Here is a 16,942-nt window from a genome sequence, read left to right as displayed (position 1 = left end):
CCACCATCCTCAATATCCGGCGTCGAAGTATGGACGCAGACGGTGGGCGCGAGGCGAGATCGTTCGTCGACTTGGTGCTTGCGTGTATCCCATTTCAGGCCCAGACGGATTGCAGCGCCGAGATCAGGATCAAATTCGCCACTGTAATGTGCACAGTGATACTTGCGTATCTCTTCGCCCAGATTCACAGATCCCGAGGACGCTGTGGCCACAACAGCTGTCAAAGGGTGTCGTCACGACACCACAGGACGACCCCGTGGAGACGGAGGCGTCGCCTCCTCCTCTCGTCCTACCCAAGGAGCTGGACCCGCCAACGCCGCAACAGCTTGCGGCTTCTCCATCTGGTTATGGGTCTCAGGAGTTGGATGCTTGCCCTTCTGTGCGTTTTCCGGGGGACGTTTGCACCTGAGCGCAGACCAAATGGCGGGCTACAACTGGAAGCCTGGCGTCCAATGCAGCCACAGTTTCCAGTCCACCGCTGCCTCCACACTCCTGCCTTCCCTCCCGGTGTCGCGCTCCTTATACGACGAAGGTCCGTCGTTTTGGGGGGAGGAATGTTATGGCGTAAAGTCGAGCGCCGGCACGCCGGTCGGGAACGATAGAGCAGACAGGGCTGTGAAGAAGACGTCACCCAATATCACGCTGACCGACCTCTATCTAGGACCACAACGCGACAGCTGCGGCCTTCAGGGGAAGAGAACATGAGCGCCACGCCCAACTTGTCGCGGCCACTTCTACAGCAGAGATTAGTCACATCAAGACCAGTGACTTAGGAATTGTTTATACTGAAGAGATTTCTTTCTTGCATGTCGCCCTTTGTTTGCAGCACTTCTGTGTTATTGTCAGAGTTAAGTAATGTCATTGATTCATTTCGTAATAAAACTCTTTTTTACGATTTGCTAGAAGTATAGTCTAGTGATCCGAGAAGGAGGTTTCCTAGGCCGCCGGTATTCGACGGCTTGACAGTATACAACAAAATTCAGTCTGGAATCGGAACTAATGTGTCGTAAGTACTGGTAATAACACCAATTTTTAACTGCAGACAGAAGTTGCTCGACTGTCAGCACATTAGGTACAGAAGTAAATTCAGTGAAAGATCTCAAATGAAGATGTATTTTGAGTACAGAGCTTATGTGTCGGCAATCTAGATATAAGGAAATTCATAAGAGTTTTATATAAATTCCACATAGCACCAAACATGCGTCTAAAAATTATTTTTCAGTAAGAAAATATTGTAGAAAACTGGTGTTCATTAGTAATAGAGAATTATTCGGTTTGTTTTGAATTTTCACCAAAAGGAGAGTCCCTCCTTGAACTTATGGTAGTCCATAAACACTCTTGGTGTTATGGTACTTGCGTCGTTGTATGTACTACGTAAATTAGGGTGCAAACCAAGACTGTAGGATAAACTTTTCTGTATTCTTTATTTTATAAGTAACAAAGATTACATAGAAGGCTTTTTTTATTTTACTCCAGAGTCGTTTGCACTATATTTAGCTTGATCGTAGGATGTCTACGAGCCGCTGGTGGTTGCTCCACTCGGCTAGCGCCAGCGGCGTGTCCCCACCGTTATTCCTGACTTCCCTGTCGGCCCCTGCCTCCAGTAGCGCAGTTGCCGCGTCTGCTTGTCCACGCCGTGCCGCATCGTGCAGTGGTGTGTCCCCACTGCTATCCCTGGCGTTGCAGTCGGCAGAGGATGCCGCCAGCAGCCGCACCACAGCCGCCTTGTTATTCCATGCAGCATGATGCAGAGGCGTGTTCCGCCAGCCGTCCCTGGCGTTGACATCAGCTCCTTTCTCCAGTAGAAGCCTCGCCACCTCCACGTGTCCCCTGGCTGCTGCCCAGACCAGTGCGTTGTGCTGGTTCTCGTCCATCGCCTCCACGTCCGCCCCCTCTGTCAGGAACGCTCGCAATTTGCTCACTGACCCCTCCTTAGCTGCCGCAATCAGCATCTTGCCCTTCTCTCCTCCAGAAGGATCCCTGCAACAAACGGAGAATACTTACAAATATCTCCAAACACGCACGTCTGAGGACGAAACACTATGGCAGAAGCAGAACTGTGATGAGTCCCTAAAAGTCAAGAAGGTTACCGTAATGCACTGGTGTCCAAAATTAAAGCTTCTAAATGCGATTTCCCGTCCTGTGTCCAATTCACGATGTAATCATGCAAACTGTCAACAGATGTCTGCACAACCGTGTTCTACACGGAAGTTAGCATTCCAGTCAACGGACAACCACGCCCACGACGAAGTCAGCGCAGCTAGCAATGGGTTAGTGTTTGCTGGGTACTTCCACATTCGCAATCGCTGTAGACACAGTCACAGATGGTGCAGTATAATACAGAGAAGACGCATACCAGGCTCTCTGCAGTGGAGGGCCAATGGAAGAATGGGAGGAGGACAGTCACAACCTGATGTGGCCCGATGGCTTAATGTGAATCATACTGTTGTTTATATGATGTGGCGACTGTTTGTAGAGACGGAAACTGTATCTCGAAGACGAGTGCAGACCACGTATGATACGAGAAAGGGAGGACCGTTATTTGGTTAAAAGGGCAACACGGTACTGCCTTACTACTGCACGGCAACTGGCACCTCACCTTGCAGGATGCAGTGCATGTGTTGTATCTAGGCAAACGTTATACAGAAGATCTCACCAGAGTGCCACTTATTGTGAGGGGCCCGTTGTTTATGTACCTCTGACACTTCACAGAAAGAAATGTGTAGAGTGAAGTCGTCAACATCCCACCGAATGGCCGAACAGTGGGCAAATGTTATCTTCACACGTGAGTCCCAAAATGGTGTGGAGAGTGTTTCTCGACGGATTTTAATATGGAGGGAACGTGGAACAGGATTTCGTGACCCAAATATCGTGCAAAAGAGACTGAAATCAGGGAGGTTCTTTAATGGTATGCTCAGCGATTACGTGGACTACCTGAACACCTCTTCATGACATTGTATGGGTGAATTGGCAAGGCTTAACTCCTGTAAGGTATCGTGACGAGATCTTGGAACCTCATATGCCGTCGTTGCGAGGTGCTGTGGCCTACACTTCGTATTGATGGACGATAAAGAAACGCCTCATAGAGATCAGCTGATTGAAGGTTTCTTGGAAATTGAAGATATTGCACATCTGGGATGGTATGCTCGACCTCCCAATTTGAATCCCATAGAGCATGTCACGGATACACACCTCTACCAGAAAACTTCAGTGAGTTTGTTTTTACTCTGCACGGCAGAGTATAGGAGAGGATGTAGAAAATCGTACATTCAAGGCTACAGCGAAGAGACAAAAGAGAAATACGAAACGTATTGTGGTCTCTATGACGCCAACCCATTCTCCCCATGAACAATGGAGAAGAAGTCATAACAACAATGATTGAAAATAGAAGACAGAAGTGGTAACACACTGTAGAAAGCATTAACATAACTCACAGTAGTCGGAATGTGGAGACTGCTCAAAAATTAGGTGGTATACCTACATGTACACCAGGCTTTGTTGGCAGTGCAGCAAACCAAATAGCCTTCCAGTAGCTGAAAAACGGTAAAGCGAAACACAGACTGAAGAAAGGGCATGCGAGTAGACTAGATGCTTTCCATGAAGAAAATAATGATACACTCGATCATACATTTACAATATCAGAACTGAAAGAAGCAGTCAAAAGTTTAAAGACTGGGAAGGCCGCATATTAAAAATGAAAAGATGATACGTCTTGGTGTCGGCTCTAAATTGTGGCTGTTGGAGTTTATGAACTGCTGTTGGGCAAATGGATGAATTCCTGAAATCTGCAGACAGGCAAAAATAACTGCAATTCTTAAGCCTGGTAAGGACCAAGAAGATCCTAAGAGTTATCGGCCAATCTATCTGTTGTGCACAACATACAAACTGTTTGATACTAAACAGATTCAATGAGCTGATTGAGGGCACCCTAATAAAAGAGCAAGCATGATTTTGACCTGGTAAATCTTGTACCAGTCAAGCTCTCAGCCTAACCCACTATACTGGAGATGGGTTTGAGAAAAGACGAACTACAGGAATGGTGTTTATAGAATTTATGGAAGCATATGATACCACCAGTCTCAGAAACCTCATTGCAAAAGTGCAAAAAACAACAAAAAGCCCTCAATTCACTTCTGTACTCAAATCAGTTCTATTTAACGGAAGGTATTTTGTTGAGTTCCAAGGTAACAAGAGCGGATGGTGACTACAAAAAGATGGGCTTCCCCAGGGCAGTGTTCTTGCCCCCAGGTTATTCAATATTTATACAAATGACCAGCCTATTAGTCCCTGGTCAAGATCTTTTATTTATGCTGATGATAGGGCAATAGCAGCTCAGGCATAAAACTACAAGGATATTGAGGAAATACTAGCTGAGAACCTGGAAAATCTTACCAACTATTACAAAGAAAACCAGTTGAAACCCAATCCAAGTAGGACCCAAACTTGCCTATTCCATCTTAACAACAGAGAGACGAAGCAAGAACTGAATGTTTGGTGGAATGACACAAGATTAAAACACTGTCCTCTCCCTGTGTACTTGGGAGTTACTCTTAATAGGACACTGTTATTCAAGAGGTATATTGAGAAGAGCAAGGCAGAAATCCAATCACGGAATAACTTACTTGGCAAGCTAACAACATCAAAATGTCGAGCTAATCCAAAAGTTTTACGCACCACCGCAATGGCACTCTGTTTTAATATTTCTTAAATTTAAAGAACCTCTCTCACACCGGCCTGATTTAGCTTCACTGATCAGGATAGTAAAAACATGCGTATATTAAGGGAATTTTCATTGACAAAGCAGGCTTATCACATTCACACAGTTCAATACTGTTCTGTCCTGATTAAATTAAGCTTAAATTCCATAAGGCAGTGAAGCAATTTCGAAGACTCGGTGCGACGAAAATTATCAGTCGATCTCCTGGAAACATTTGTAATAATTATTATTTTTCGGTGATCACATGGGGAAGACCGGAGATCTGCTGGTAAGACCGTGTTAGCCTATTTATTTGAAGTAACTGGATATCTTGAGCATTCAAAACGGCAGGTTCGTCCAGTGTAAATCAGACGTTCCCCACTGATCCCGTGCAACACGGCGTAGTAAGCAGACACTGTCAATAATAATAATCCGTTAAATAATACTCAAACACACTTACTTTAGTTTAGTTCATGTATTAAACTCCTTCCCATACAGAATCTCATCAAGATGGCGACTCGCTCAACAATACATACATATACATCCTTCTTTTACGACTAATCGGCAAGAAGTCCCTATTCGTTTCATAAGAGAAAACATAGATAGCAGAGAAGCTATTCCATGGAGTAAATGGACGCTCCAAGGAATAATTGGGGTTGAAACTACTTTGCATTGATAATCGGTAAGATAAGAAGAGATATTTCGAGATATGTACTGAGTTATATAATTTACAAAATTTCTGAAAATATCGTGGAGAGACCGCTGCAAGAGACATTACACTGTTACTCTGCTGCTGAGTTTGCAAGTCCTGCTTGGGAGCAATGATGCCACACAAAAAAGCAGGACACTGTCCTGAACCAGATGTGTAGACATATTACTGGATGTCTTAAGCCAACAAGAGTAGAACACCTACAATCCTTGTCAGGAATTGATCTGCCAAATGTCCGACGTTCAATACAGAGCAGAATTGAACGAACAAAACAGGTTCAAAATCAACGTCATCCGCTCCATGGGTACCAAATGTTACCTAAATGCCTTACGTCAAGAAGTAGTTTTCTCCACTCAACCCAACCACTCACAGGTTCACCAAAAACTTCTAGAAAAAGACTGTGGCAAGAACAACAAGAACATGCACACGATTCTGAGGAAGTGCTGCCATCAGGTGCGAAACTTGAGTGGGAGATATGGAAAACCGTGAACAGGCTACGTTCAGGAATAGACAGATGTAACAGAAATCTGCACAAGTGGGGAATTAGTGAAAGTACTTTGTGTCCATGTGGGAGCATCCAGACGATGTCCGTTAGTAAACCACCCAAGAGCGTGCACGGCCCAAGACCTGATGACATGCACCGAAGTAGTGAGGGCATATGTGGACTTCTGTAAGAATGACATGTGAAACAAAGACTGTATAAAATTTTATTATACTGTATATAGGTTTCCATGAATTTTATTTTACAAATTAGAATTGCATTATTGTAAATTTCATAGAGGACAAATTATTCTATAATGTGTGGATTTATTGTAAATTGTTTATAGTATGCATACGAAATATATGTAGTAGTGAGATGGGTTGCATCACATAAGCATCCACCAACAATTCCATAAGACTTGCGAGTAGCTCTGCGGGAGAAATGGTGTTATTGCCTCCACATAAGATTGATGACATCATTCACAGCTTGCCTTGTCGATGTCCTTACCGCAATAACCATATCGTTGGTAAACTTTAACTTTCATTTGTCAGTACTGCAATATGCTATCCTTCTACACTGATTCTTCTGGTCGACTCTCTTAAACCTCACTCTACTCTTCATAATTACTAAATCTATGTTTACATCTGGGTACACCTTACATCCCGCCAGCCGAAGTGGCCGTACGGTTAAAGGCGCTGCAGTCTGGAACCGCAAGACCGCTACAGTCGCAGGTTCGAATCCTGCCTCGGGCATGGATGTTTGTGATGTCCTTAGGTTAGTTAGGTTTAACTAGTTCTAAGTTCTAGGGGACTAATGACCTCAGCAGTTGAGTCCCATAGTGCTCAGAGCCATTTTTGAACACCTCACATCCCAATATCTGATTTCGGAATCTCTGTCTCACTATGATGTAATCCAGCTGGAATCTTCCAGTGTCTCTGGGTCTTTTCCAAGCTTATTTTTTCCTCACATGTTTGCTGAAAAGAGTATTTGTTATTACCATCTCAATGTCAATGCAGAAATCAATTAGACTTTCACCCCTCTCATCCCTATGCCAAGCCCATATACCCCATGACTCTTTCTTATTTTCTTTCCCCTGCAACTGCATTTCAGTTGCATACTTCCTCTCTTTTCTCATTTTGCTTGTGTCGTTACCATGTGTACCTGAACTATCGTTGTTGGCGTTCGTTTGATTTCGAATCTGGTGAGAAAAACTCTGCCATAGAGCTGTTCACAGTAGCCCACTCTCTCTCCTACTTCTTATACATAATGAATCCTACTCCCATTACAGCATTTTCTGCTGCTGTTGATTTTACCCCAATGTGTCTTATGACAAATCCTTAGCCTTCTTCTGTTTCACTCCAATGACCCCCCACCGTATCTAGACTGGGGCCTTTGCACTTCCGTTTCTAGACTCCCTAGCTTTCTAATTACGATCAAACTTCTGAATTCAAAGCTCCAAGTCGTAGAAGGTTAGCCCTTCGTAAATTATTCCGCCTCTTTTCCATTGTCACTTCGACCTTGGTAGTCCACTCCCAGAGATCCAAAAGGGTAACTTGTCCGGAATCTTTTCTCAATGCAGATTGTATCAAGACAGTTTTCCTGTTAACGACGTATGTCCTATGGATACATGTTATGTGGTTTTAATTTATTCGATTCCATTGCCTACTGCATCCTCGCGTCATTGATCATTACTGACTCTTCACCCTTTTAAGGGCAGTTTCCCACCCCAAGGGAAAGGGAGTGCCATGAAGCTCTGTCGTTCCTCCACCCTATTTGACAAGGGCTTTGTCAGGAAAATGACGACTTCTTATGCTGGACGTCTTTGCTGACATTGCTGTTAATTTTCGTTCAGGGGTTAAGCAGTGCCGGTGCTGGAACCTGGGACACAGAAAATTTTGACCACTTGTCAATGGCGCACTCCTAAGCCATTGGTATATAAAAGCAGACACTGTCCCAACGTTTATTAGAGTAACGTATAAAAATGTGAAGTATGTCGTTCAAGAACTTTTTGAGATTTTGGTAACATTGTTAACAACGTCTTTTACTTTCGAAATAGTACAGCACCAAGAAGAAGCAGTGCGACATAAACGAAAGTTGGTAGGTGTGTTTCTAAATCTGGAATATTATGTATTTTCAAATTTCAATGCAGTTGCTCAAGAGTGGCGATAGTAGCACCACTACGAGGAAGCCAATCAGGCTTGCTTTAAAAACACGCTGTAGCGGGCTTGAGCGTTAGTTACCTTTGAGTCTGGACGCAGTGAGTTGATGTAGGGCAAAAATGCCTTTGAAACCTCATAGAGACTAAGCGAAGTCTGTACTAGGGCTACGAGATTCTGGTTGTTCCTTCCGTGATGTAGAAATATTTCACAGTAATGTACCCACAATAGATGCCTGATGGCAGCGGTGATTAGAAGAATATCCGGTGGCAAGAAGACTGGGTTCCAGACGGCCACGTGGCACTACTGAGAGGGGAGACCATCCTGTTCTGCGTATTACTCTGGCGCATTGTAATACATCTCCAGCAGCAGTTTGAGCAGCAGTTATCACCAAGTAACACAATGAACTCTTACAAATAGGTTACTTTAAAGACAGCTCCGAACCAGATGCCCTGTAGCATGCGTTTCACTGATCCCAAACCACCAGCCTCGGTGGCAGTAATGAACATGTTTTGATTAGGCCAGTTGGGGGCCTACAACCAGCCTTTCTGTGTGTTAACACACTGGACCAACACCTGGAGTTATGGTCTGTGGTGCTATTTCGTATGACAGCAGGAACATTCTCATGGTTATCCCACACACCTTGTCTGTTTCAATCTGGTGATTCGACCCATTCTGCTGCCATTAACGAACAGGATTCCAGGGGTAGATTTTCAACAGGATAACGCTCGCTCACTTACCGCTCTTGTAACCCAACATGCTCTATAGAGTGTAGACAAGGCTCTGGGCATTCTCAATCATCAGGTCTGCTTCCAGTCGAGCAGATATGGGACATCATCATACAGTAACTCCAGCATCATTCACCAACAGCATTAACCGTCCCTGTACTGATCAACCAGTTGCATCAGGCATCGAACTCCATTTTAAATACTGATATCTGATACTTGAGCAACACAATCCATACATGTTTGCATGCCTGCATTCGACCTTTTGGCAGTGCTCCAGCATTTCACGTGTCCAGTGGCTTATCTCGCACTTACATTAACTTGCGATCCTGCAATGTTAATCAGTTAAACATGTTACCCTGGCAAATCTATTCCCGACGTTTCACTGTTCTATATTAACAAATTTTTCGTTTTGTTATTCTTTTAAATCCATGTATTTATGACTGTAAACTATTTTTGTTTAAAGCTGTTCTCGCTTTTAGTCTTCCAAAGCTTATATTTATGTAGAACCTCTTACTAGTCACCACAGCCGTCTGATACCGAAGAAAAAAGGAAGCGTTGGCTCTCTTTCGCCCTGTACATTGTTACTCACATTACTACCATGTTACGCACGATCTGCTCTCCAGGCTGGTTTTCTTAACTCACTCTCAAAAAACTTTTCACTCCATTATAGAGTATTGTCTTAATATGTTTCATTTCCTGCTCTTAATAGTTTATTTCCTCATGCTGATGTTTCTCTGTCGCTTTTTAGCCAGTTTTCTCCTCTTTTTGTATTAGTCTTTTTATGCAGAAATATTTTTCCCTTTCCATGTCTTGTCTCTTATTCAATAACAATAACTTATTTTCTAATTTTTTTTCAGCTCCTTTTCTACTGATATTCTGCTAATTTTATATCTAGTACGTGTAACATAATTTACAGACTTTGCCTGAGATCATATACATTAATTATTTTTGATTATGCTGCATCATATTACATTGATGAGTTTCTGGTTTATCTACAAAGTATTCTTCGTTGTGCTCTCTATCTTTAGTCTTTCCTGTTACACTTACTTCTCGTTGGTTATCTTCTTATGTCAAATGGCTGATGCTATTTGTATACGACAAATTGGGTAAATACCTATCAGGCTCTCTATCTTATAAAATTTCAGCGTACATTCTCTGTAGCTTTCTATATTATCAGACCCATGGATGAAGTTTTGTTGACTGCCTGTGTGCATAAAGCTTTTAGACTGGGAAAAGTATTCTGAGAAGTATTTGCTCAATTTGTGGACCACTCGAGTAAATGATTTGGCCACCTGGATCGCCAGACATCGTACATCTGTTGCTGACCATAATAGGTAATTAAAGCCCGAAATCCTTGAATCACTGGGAGAGAATAAGTTTTCTTAAGTCCACTGAAACATTACTGATCCCATTGTCATTGTTAAAATACCTGGTAGGGTTCCTTGTTTTCTCTTGAATAGGTACAGACTCCTCTATTGCCCAATAACTTGTTGGATTCTGCTCTGATTAATTGTAAAGGAACATTGAATACTCTGAATTGCCACGTTTGGGCCTGTTGAATTCAGGCATCAACTGAACTGTGTCTTGCAACAATATCAGTTCACTATCAGATAGGGTTACTATTTCACAAAGCGACAGTAAAACATCGGTGACTACCACTATAGATCAATGATTTCAAAGAAGAAAAGTGAAGTGATGACGAATTTACGCTGAAACTTCTGTCACTTCGCCTGTAAAACTCCCTGAGCTACAGAAGGTTGTACAGCTGTCGATATACGGCTACTGTGTCCATCTCCACTGAACCATGCCCACACAATAGGATTGACCTGATTTTTATTGATCCAAAATGGCCGCCTTTATCACTTGGACACCGACAGGTCCGACTTCCACTTTCGTAGAAGTTGCCACGAATGATTTCCAAAAACTGCCAATAGACGTTGTCACATACGTCTCTCGTAGTAGGATAAACCGCGGATCTCAGCTCATTTAACTCCCCCAGCAACATTGTTACCACACACCCTGTGAGAGAATTTCTCATTATGCCGTTGGGAGAATAATCGTGGAAATGCAAGTGAAGGGTTCTTCCCTACATGGGTAATTCATAAGATAGGAAACCATGTACGTCTACGTCTACGAGATTACTCTGCTATTCCCAATAAAGCGCCTAGCGGAGGGTTCAATGAACCACCATCAAGCTGTGTCTCTACCGTTCCGCTCTTAAACGGCGCGCGGGAACAATGAGTACTTAAATTTTTCTGTGCGACATGTCTTATTTTATCGTGATGATCATTTCTCCCTATTTAGGTGGGTGCCAACAGAATGTTTTCGCAATCGGAGGAAGGATACTGGTAGTTGAATTTAATGATAGGATCCCGTCGCAATGAAAAACGCTTTTGTTTTAATGATTGTCAATCCAATTCACGTACCATGTCCGTGGCACTATCTCCACTACTTCGCGGTAATAAAAAATGAGCTGCGCTTCTTTAAACTTTTTCGGTGTCATCCGTCAGTCCCACCTGATACGGATCCCATACCGCACAGCAGTACTCCAAAATAGGATGGACAACAGTGGTGTAAGCAGCCTCTTTAGCAGACGTGTTCCACCTTTTAAGTGTTCTGCCAATGATTCGCAATCTTTCGTTTGCTCTACCCACAACAATATCTACGTGATCGGTCCAGTGTAGGTCATTTGTAATTGTAGTCCCTAAGTATTTAATTGAATTTACAGCCTTCAGGTTCGTGACATCGCGTAATCGAAATTTTGTGGATTTCTTTTAGTGCTCGTGTGAATAACTTCATACTTTTCTTTGTTCAGGGTCAATTGCCACTAATATAGACCAGGAACGATAGAGGGCCTGTAACAATTTCTTGGGGAACGCCGAATATTACATCTGTTTTACTCGATGTCTTTCTGACAGTAAATCACGAATCCAGTCGCGCAACTGAGGCAATATTCAATAGGCACGCAGTTTAGCTAGGAGACGCTTTTGTGGAAATGTGTCGAAAGGCTTCTGTAAATCTAAAAATATGGAATCATTCTGACATCCCCTGTCGATAGCACTCATGACTTCACAAGTATAAAGACCTAGTTATGTTCCACACGAACGATATTTTTTAAGCCCTTGTTGATAATGTGTCAATAAATCGTTTTCTTCGAGGTAATTCATAATGTTCAGACACAGCATATGTTCCAAAACCCTACTGTAAATCGACGTTAGTGATATGCGCCAGTAATTCAGCGGATTACTCGTATTTCCCTTTTTGGGTATTGGTGTGACAAGAACAATTTTCCAGTCTTTAGATGCGGATCTTTCTGTGAGCGAGCTGATGTATGTAATTGATAAATATGGAACTTTTGTGACAGCATATTCTGATAGGAACCTGACAGATATACAATCAGGATTGGAGACCCTGCCTTTATTAAGTGATTTAAGCTACTTTGCTACACCGAGGATATCTGCTTCTATGTTTCTCACTTTGAAGTTATTCTTGATAGGAATTCTGAAATATTTATTTCTTCTTATTTGGTCAGGACGTGTATATAGTAACTCTGCTTTAGTGGCACTGTCACCAGTGACTTCACCATTGTTATCACACAGTGAAGGTTATTGACTGCTTCTTTCCACTAGTGTGCCTAATGTATTACCAGAACATCTTAGGGATTTCTGCGAGATTACTAGACAGAGTTTTCGCTGAAAACTGAAACTGCTCCCAACACACCAGCACAGTCGTTATTTTCGGGGAAATATTTAGTGTTATCTTACACAAGTCAGCTATGTTAGGAACTGAAAACGAGTCATGCAACAAACCTGTAGAAGGGTGTATAGATCCCCTTATATCCTTTCCTCGTCGAACGTCACAATTAATGAAAGGAAAAACATTATACGAGACCTACAACTTCTGCTTCGTCAAAAACGTAAAATAGCGACATTCGATTTCTTGACTTTATCACTTGGCTAACTGCCCAACATGTTGCGCTGTGATTGTGGACAATCTACACGTAAAGTGACTGAACTCACCGCAGGCCAGAGACGGCGACGTCATCAGGCTGTGGAGTGGCCTGGGTAGTGGTGGGGGGCGCAGCTGTGGCTGGCCTCCAGCCGTCGTCGCTGTGGCCACTGTGCAGCTGCAAGGAGGGGCCGGTCCTACTCTCTCCAGCGTTTGGCGTGCTGCACAGAAGGAACACTGCTTCCAACAGGGTTTTCACATCGAGTCCAGTGGGCAGATTACCACAGACTGTACAACTGAGGTACTGTCCACACACAGATAATAGAACACACATTGCCAACGACAGTAGTGGCCCACGTAAGACGAATGACAGCATTCAGGTATTCATACATCTTCCTTCTCCTCGTTTTCTCATACCTGTAGCCTAGCATATTACACAATATTTGGTACAAAATAAAGCATAAATATAAAATGTGTACATAGCTCAACAACTGTGCTAACAACACCAATTGGTCAACATAATTTCAATACACAACAGCGTAAATCACAAAAGAAATTTGAATGACAGTAGCCCTTAAATGTACTTAACGTGGTACTACCGTCATTAGATGGTGTTTGTAGCTCATATGTTAAGCGAGTTGGACGTCAAATGGGCCGACATGGAGCAGAAGAGGCACCACAAGATACTAAATTCACTGTCTATATTTTTACAATGAAATTCATAGAATTTTTGTCAATATGACCAGGGTTCACAATCATAGCAGTGAAAGATCAAAAACATAACGAAATAAATTTTTTTTACTTGTGAAACTTTATAATTTTTTCACTTACTATTGGCTGCATTTTTTTTGTTATAGGTACACTTTTCTTCATAAGTAAGAGTGATTCTTGGATTAATTTTGCACAGCATACAATCCATACGTAAAGGTGTATGAAATTCTAGATTTTCTTTAATTTACAAGAAAATGATTGACCTGTTACATTTTAAACTTCTTGTTTAGAAAAAAACTTAAATTTTATAGTTAATTATCTCAAACTTTACCACAGTTTTTAATAGAGTTGGAAAATTCTAGAGTTTTGCATTAAGGAGTTTGTGTTTAATAAGGATACCACGTTGGAAAAGGAATGGCATATTTATTTTGGGTGTTACATCTAACTGAGAACAGAAATTTGTGTTTTGCAGAAAATGGCCATTAAAGTTTCTGTCTGCATTTGGCATCTTTTAGAACTGTCCAGCACCATAAATAGGTTTTTTTTTTTCATTTTGTAAATTAGTTTTCGTCTTTTCCACATTCCTATGATTCACTCTTTCCGAATTTATCACTTCCAAAAATGATTTATGTGCTTTCACTACACGCTCTCTGTTTATTGCATATAAAGCTTTGATGCAGTTCACTTTGCCCTTGATTCCCATTTTCTCTAAAATACATATCCAGCTTTGCACACTATCATTAAAACATGTAACTACATCATAAACACCAACAGCAAGTACATCTCTTCCACACAAAATTGGTTTTTGGCAATCTTTTCCATGCACATTCATTAAAGCTTTCATTGGGGTTTGGGTGCCGCCATCAAGACATTTCTTCTATGTCAGTAGTCCCTTATTACACGTATGACCATCTCTGTCGCAAATATAAACATTCGAATTCTACACAGCGAAATACACGTATGTATGACAGCAGACGTCTGTGGTAAGGGGTGTAGCGCTTAATCTTGGTACACGCAGGACCAAATAGCGTGCCTTATAATCACTGAAATATATATGTTTTATACATCAAACTTTTCAAAAAGATGTACTCTACAAAACAGACATATTTTCGAAAAGTCGATTTTTTTTTAATTTTGACTTCCTACCCGCTTAGGAGACAGGAATCTGACTATAGGGGGAAGAAATTGGAGATAGGTATCTAAAAATCACCTTGGGTTCTTTCGTCGCTATTGTCTGTCAGAATGATGCGAAAATAAACCCTGAAAACGAAGAAATGGGATATAAATGAAGAAGGAGTTGAATTATGCCAGTGATATGATGTTGTGCAAGGTTGTTAGTCTGTGGGATGTCGCTTCCGAACATTATTGATGGCCCAAATCAACACAAGGACAGCAACGCTCGCGTGACGTGAGATGACAGGGTGAATGGCGCCAGTTCTGCCCTGGGGCCAGGATGACGACAGCCTAAGTCACCAGCTGCCCCAGGCGTCGCGTCGCCCCCTGGGTAAACGGCAGACAGCCTGGCGGCTGCATCGGGGGTCACCACTGGGTGAGGTGAATGCCGCGCCGAAAACTGGGGTCAACCTGCATGGCTGTGTACAGCGAGAGAAACTCGACAGCGCCGAACTGCTCCTTTGCCAAGCAGACTACCGTCACAAGGGACGTCATTTCCGTCTCGCCGCTCGATACTCGCTATCAAAGACAACTGAGGCTTAAGGTATTTATGGTATAATGTAAAAGTTGATCTATGAGTACTAGAAGTAGACATATAACATGTAGGGATTAATTCTTATCACTTTACGGTTCCATCAAGTCGTTAGACTTCCACGAGCCTTAGACAGAGTGCTCGTACGCCATTGCCGAGTAATAGCTGCTCTGCGAGTTTTTTCTGTATGTTGGTATTTTAATGCCTCACAAGGAGGTGACAAAATAGCCAAATACAGTAGGTCTACAAGGCACAAAGTCGTTCATAAATGTTGCATAATATGAAACGAATGAGGTACGATAGAAGACAGTTACCGAATTTTCAGATGTTTAAGTGAATTTCGCCCACTCATGGTGAATAGAAAGAAACGCTTGTTGCTTACTTTCATGTTCCTTGCATCAAATTGCACGATAGATCGTCATGTGGTCGAATGAGTCATTTTAGATGTAAATTGCCAGTTAATTTATACGTCTATTTGTACTCTGAACATCACTATACAATTACTATTCTTTTTCCCCAAAATGGTAACAAGAAATACAGATTGAGTTATCAGTTCCCACCCATAGCTTTTTACACATTACAAACATAGAAAGTCTTCTACAGAGTAGAAGGAGTTCTCAAGCAGAAACTTTCTCAATTTATTTCCAAATTTTACCATACTGTCAGTTACACATTTTATATCACAGTGTAAGCGGTCAAAATTTCTTGTTCAATCCTTAATGGCAACCTAAAGAAAACCTTAATGTTCAGTAATGAATGTAATTTTTTCTTCTATTATTGTAATCATGTATCTCATGGTTCCTTTTGAACTGTAGTAGATTGTTTGCTATGATTCTATGTGCAAATGTAGCGAAACTAAGTTTTTTTAGGAGTTCCCAAATTTATGTTTTTCCAATTAAAATTCTCATCAATATGGACACCTAAGAATTTTAAAAGTTTCCACCCTATGTATTACTTCACCACCATGTCTTACACTTATCACTGATGCAGTACCCCCCAGAGCTGCAGAACTGTATATAATGTGTCTTTGTGAAATTCAGGGTGAGACAATTTGCAGAAAACCAAACAATGATACTTTTGGGAACTTTGTTTACCATTTCTTCCAGTTCTGTATTAATACTGAGAGTGATAACAATACTGTTGTCATCTGCAAAAAGAACTAATTCTGCTTGCTGTACATTAGATGGTAGATCATTAACATATATGAGAAACAGTAGTAGACCTAAGATTGAGCCTTGGGAAACCCCATATGTGATTTCCACCCAGTCAGAATTATGTCCCTGAATTCTGTTGGTTGAGGGACTACTAAATACAGCTTTTTGCAACCTTTTGGTTAGATGTGATAAGATGCATTGGTTGACTACACCATCAACCCTACAAAATTTATCTAGCAGCATATTATTATTTACACCATCAAATGCCTTGGATAGGTCACAGAAAATACCCACCAGTGTTGTTTTGTTATTTAATGCTTGTACTATCTGGTGTGTGAACATTTAAATGGCATTCTCAGTAGAGCACCCCTTCTGAAAGGCAAACTTTGATTTGGTGACAATATTATTGTTGCCAAGGTGTGATAATCTTCTACAATACATCACCTTCTCAAAAATGTAGGTAAATGATAGAAGCAGTGAAACAGGTCGATAGTTGCTGATGTCTCTCTTATCTTTGAAATAAAAGGTGTCACATTCAAATTCAAAACTGATGCTATTCAGTCTGTGAATCCAAAGAAGAATGAAGATACCAATTGAAACAAGTGTACTGTTACAAGTCACTGTTTCAGAATTAATAATGCGATGCGTGACAGA

The 16,942-nt window shown here is 41.7% G+C and overlaps 1 protein-coding gene across 1 annotated transcript in view; it reads right to left on the bottom strand.

Moving 5' to 3' along the window:
• Positions 1-1,493: 1,493 nt before the first annotated feature.
• The window catches only part of LOC124553262 (60 kDa lysophospholipase-like), a 120,721-nt gene continuing 105,272 nt past the window's right edge, over positions 1,494-16,942 (bottom strand). The window contains exons 4-5 of the mRNA XM_047127148.1: positions 12,790-12,939; positions 1,494-1,980 (exon numbers count right to left, since the gene is read on the bottom strand). Of these exons, the coding sequence (XP_046983104.1) occupies positions 1,494-1,980; positions 12,790-12,939 (637 nt within the window). The remainder of the gene's footprint in view (positions 1,981-12,789; positions 12,940-16,942) is intronic.

The sequence above is a fragment of the Schistocerca americana genome, chromosome 11, assembly GCF_021461395.2.
Source record: "Schistocerca americana isolate TAMUIC-IGC-003095 chromosome 11, iqSchAmer2.1, whole genome shotgun sequence".
Lineage (NCBI taxonomy): Eukaryota > Metazoa > Arthropoda > Insecta > Orthoptera > Acrididae > Schistocerca > Schistocerca americana.
Note: the sequence above shows the minus strand (reverse complement) of the source record. Positions and strands in the feature narration are given on the sequence as shown.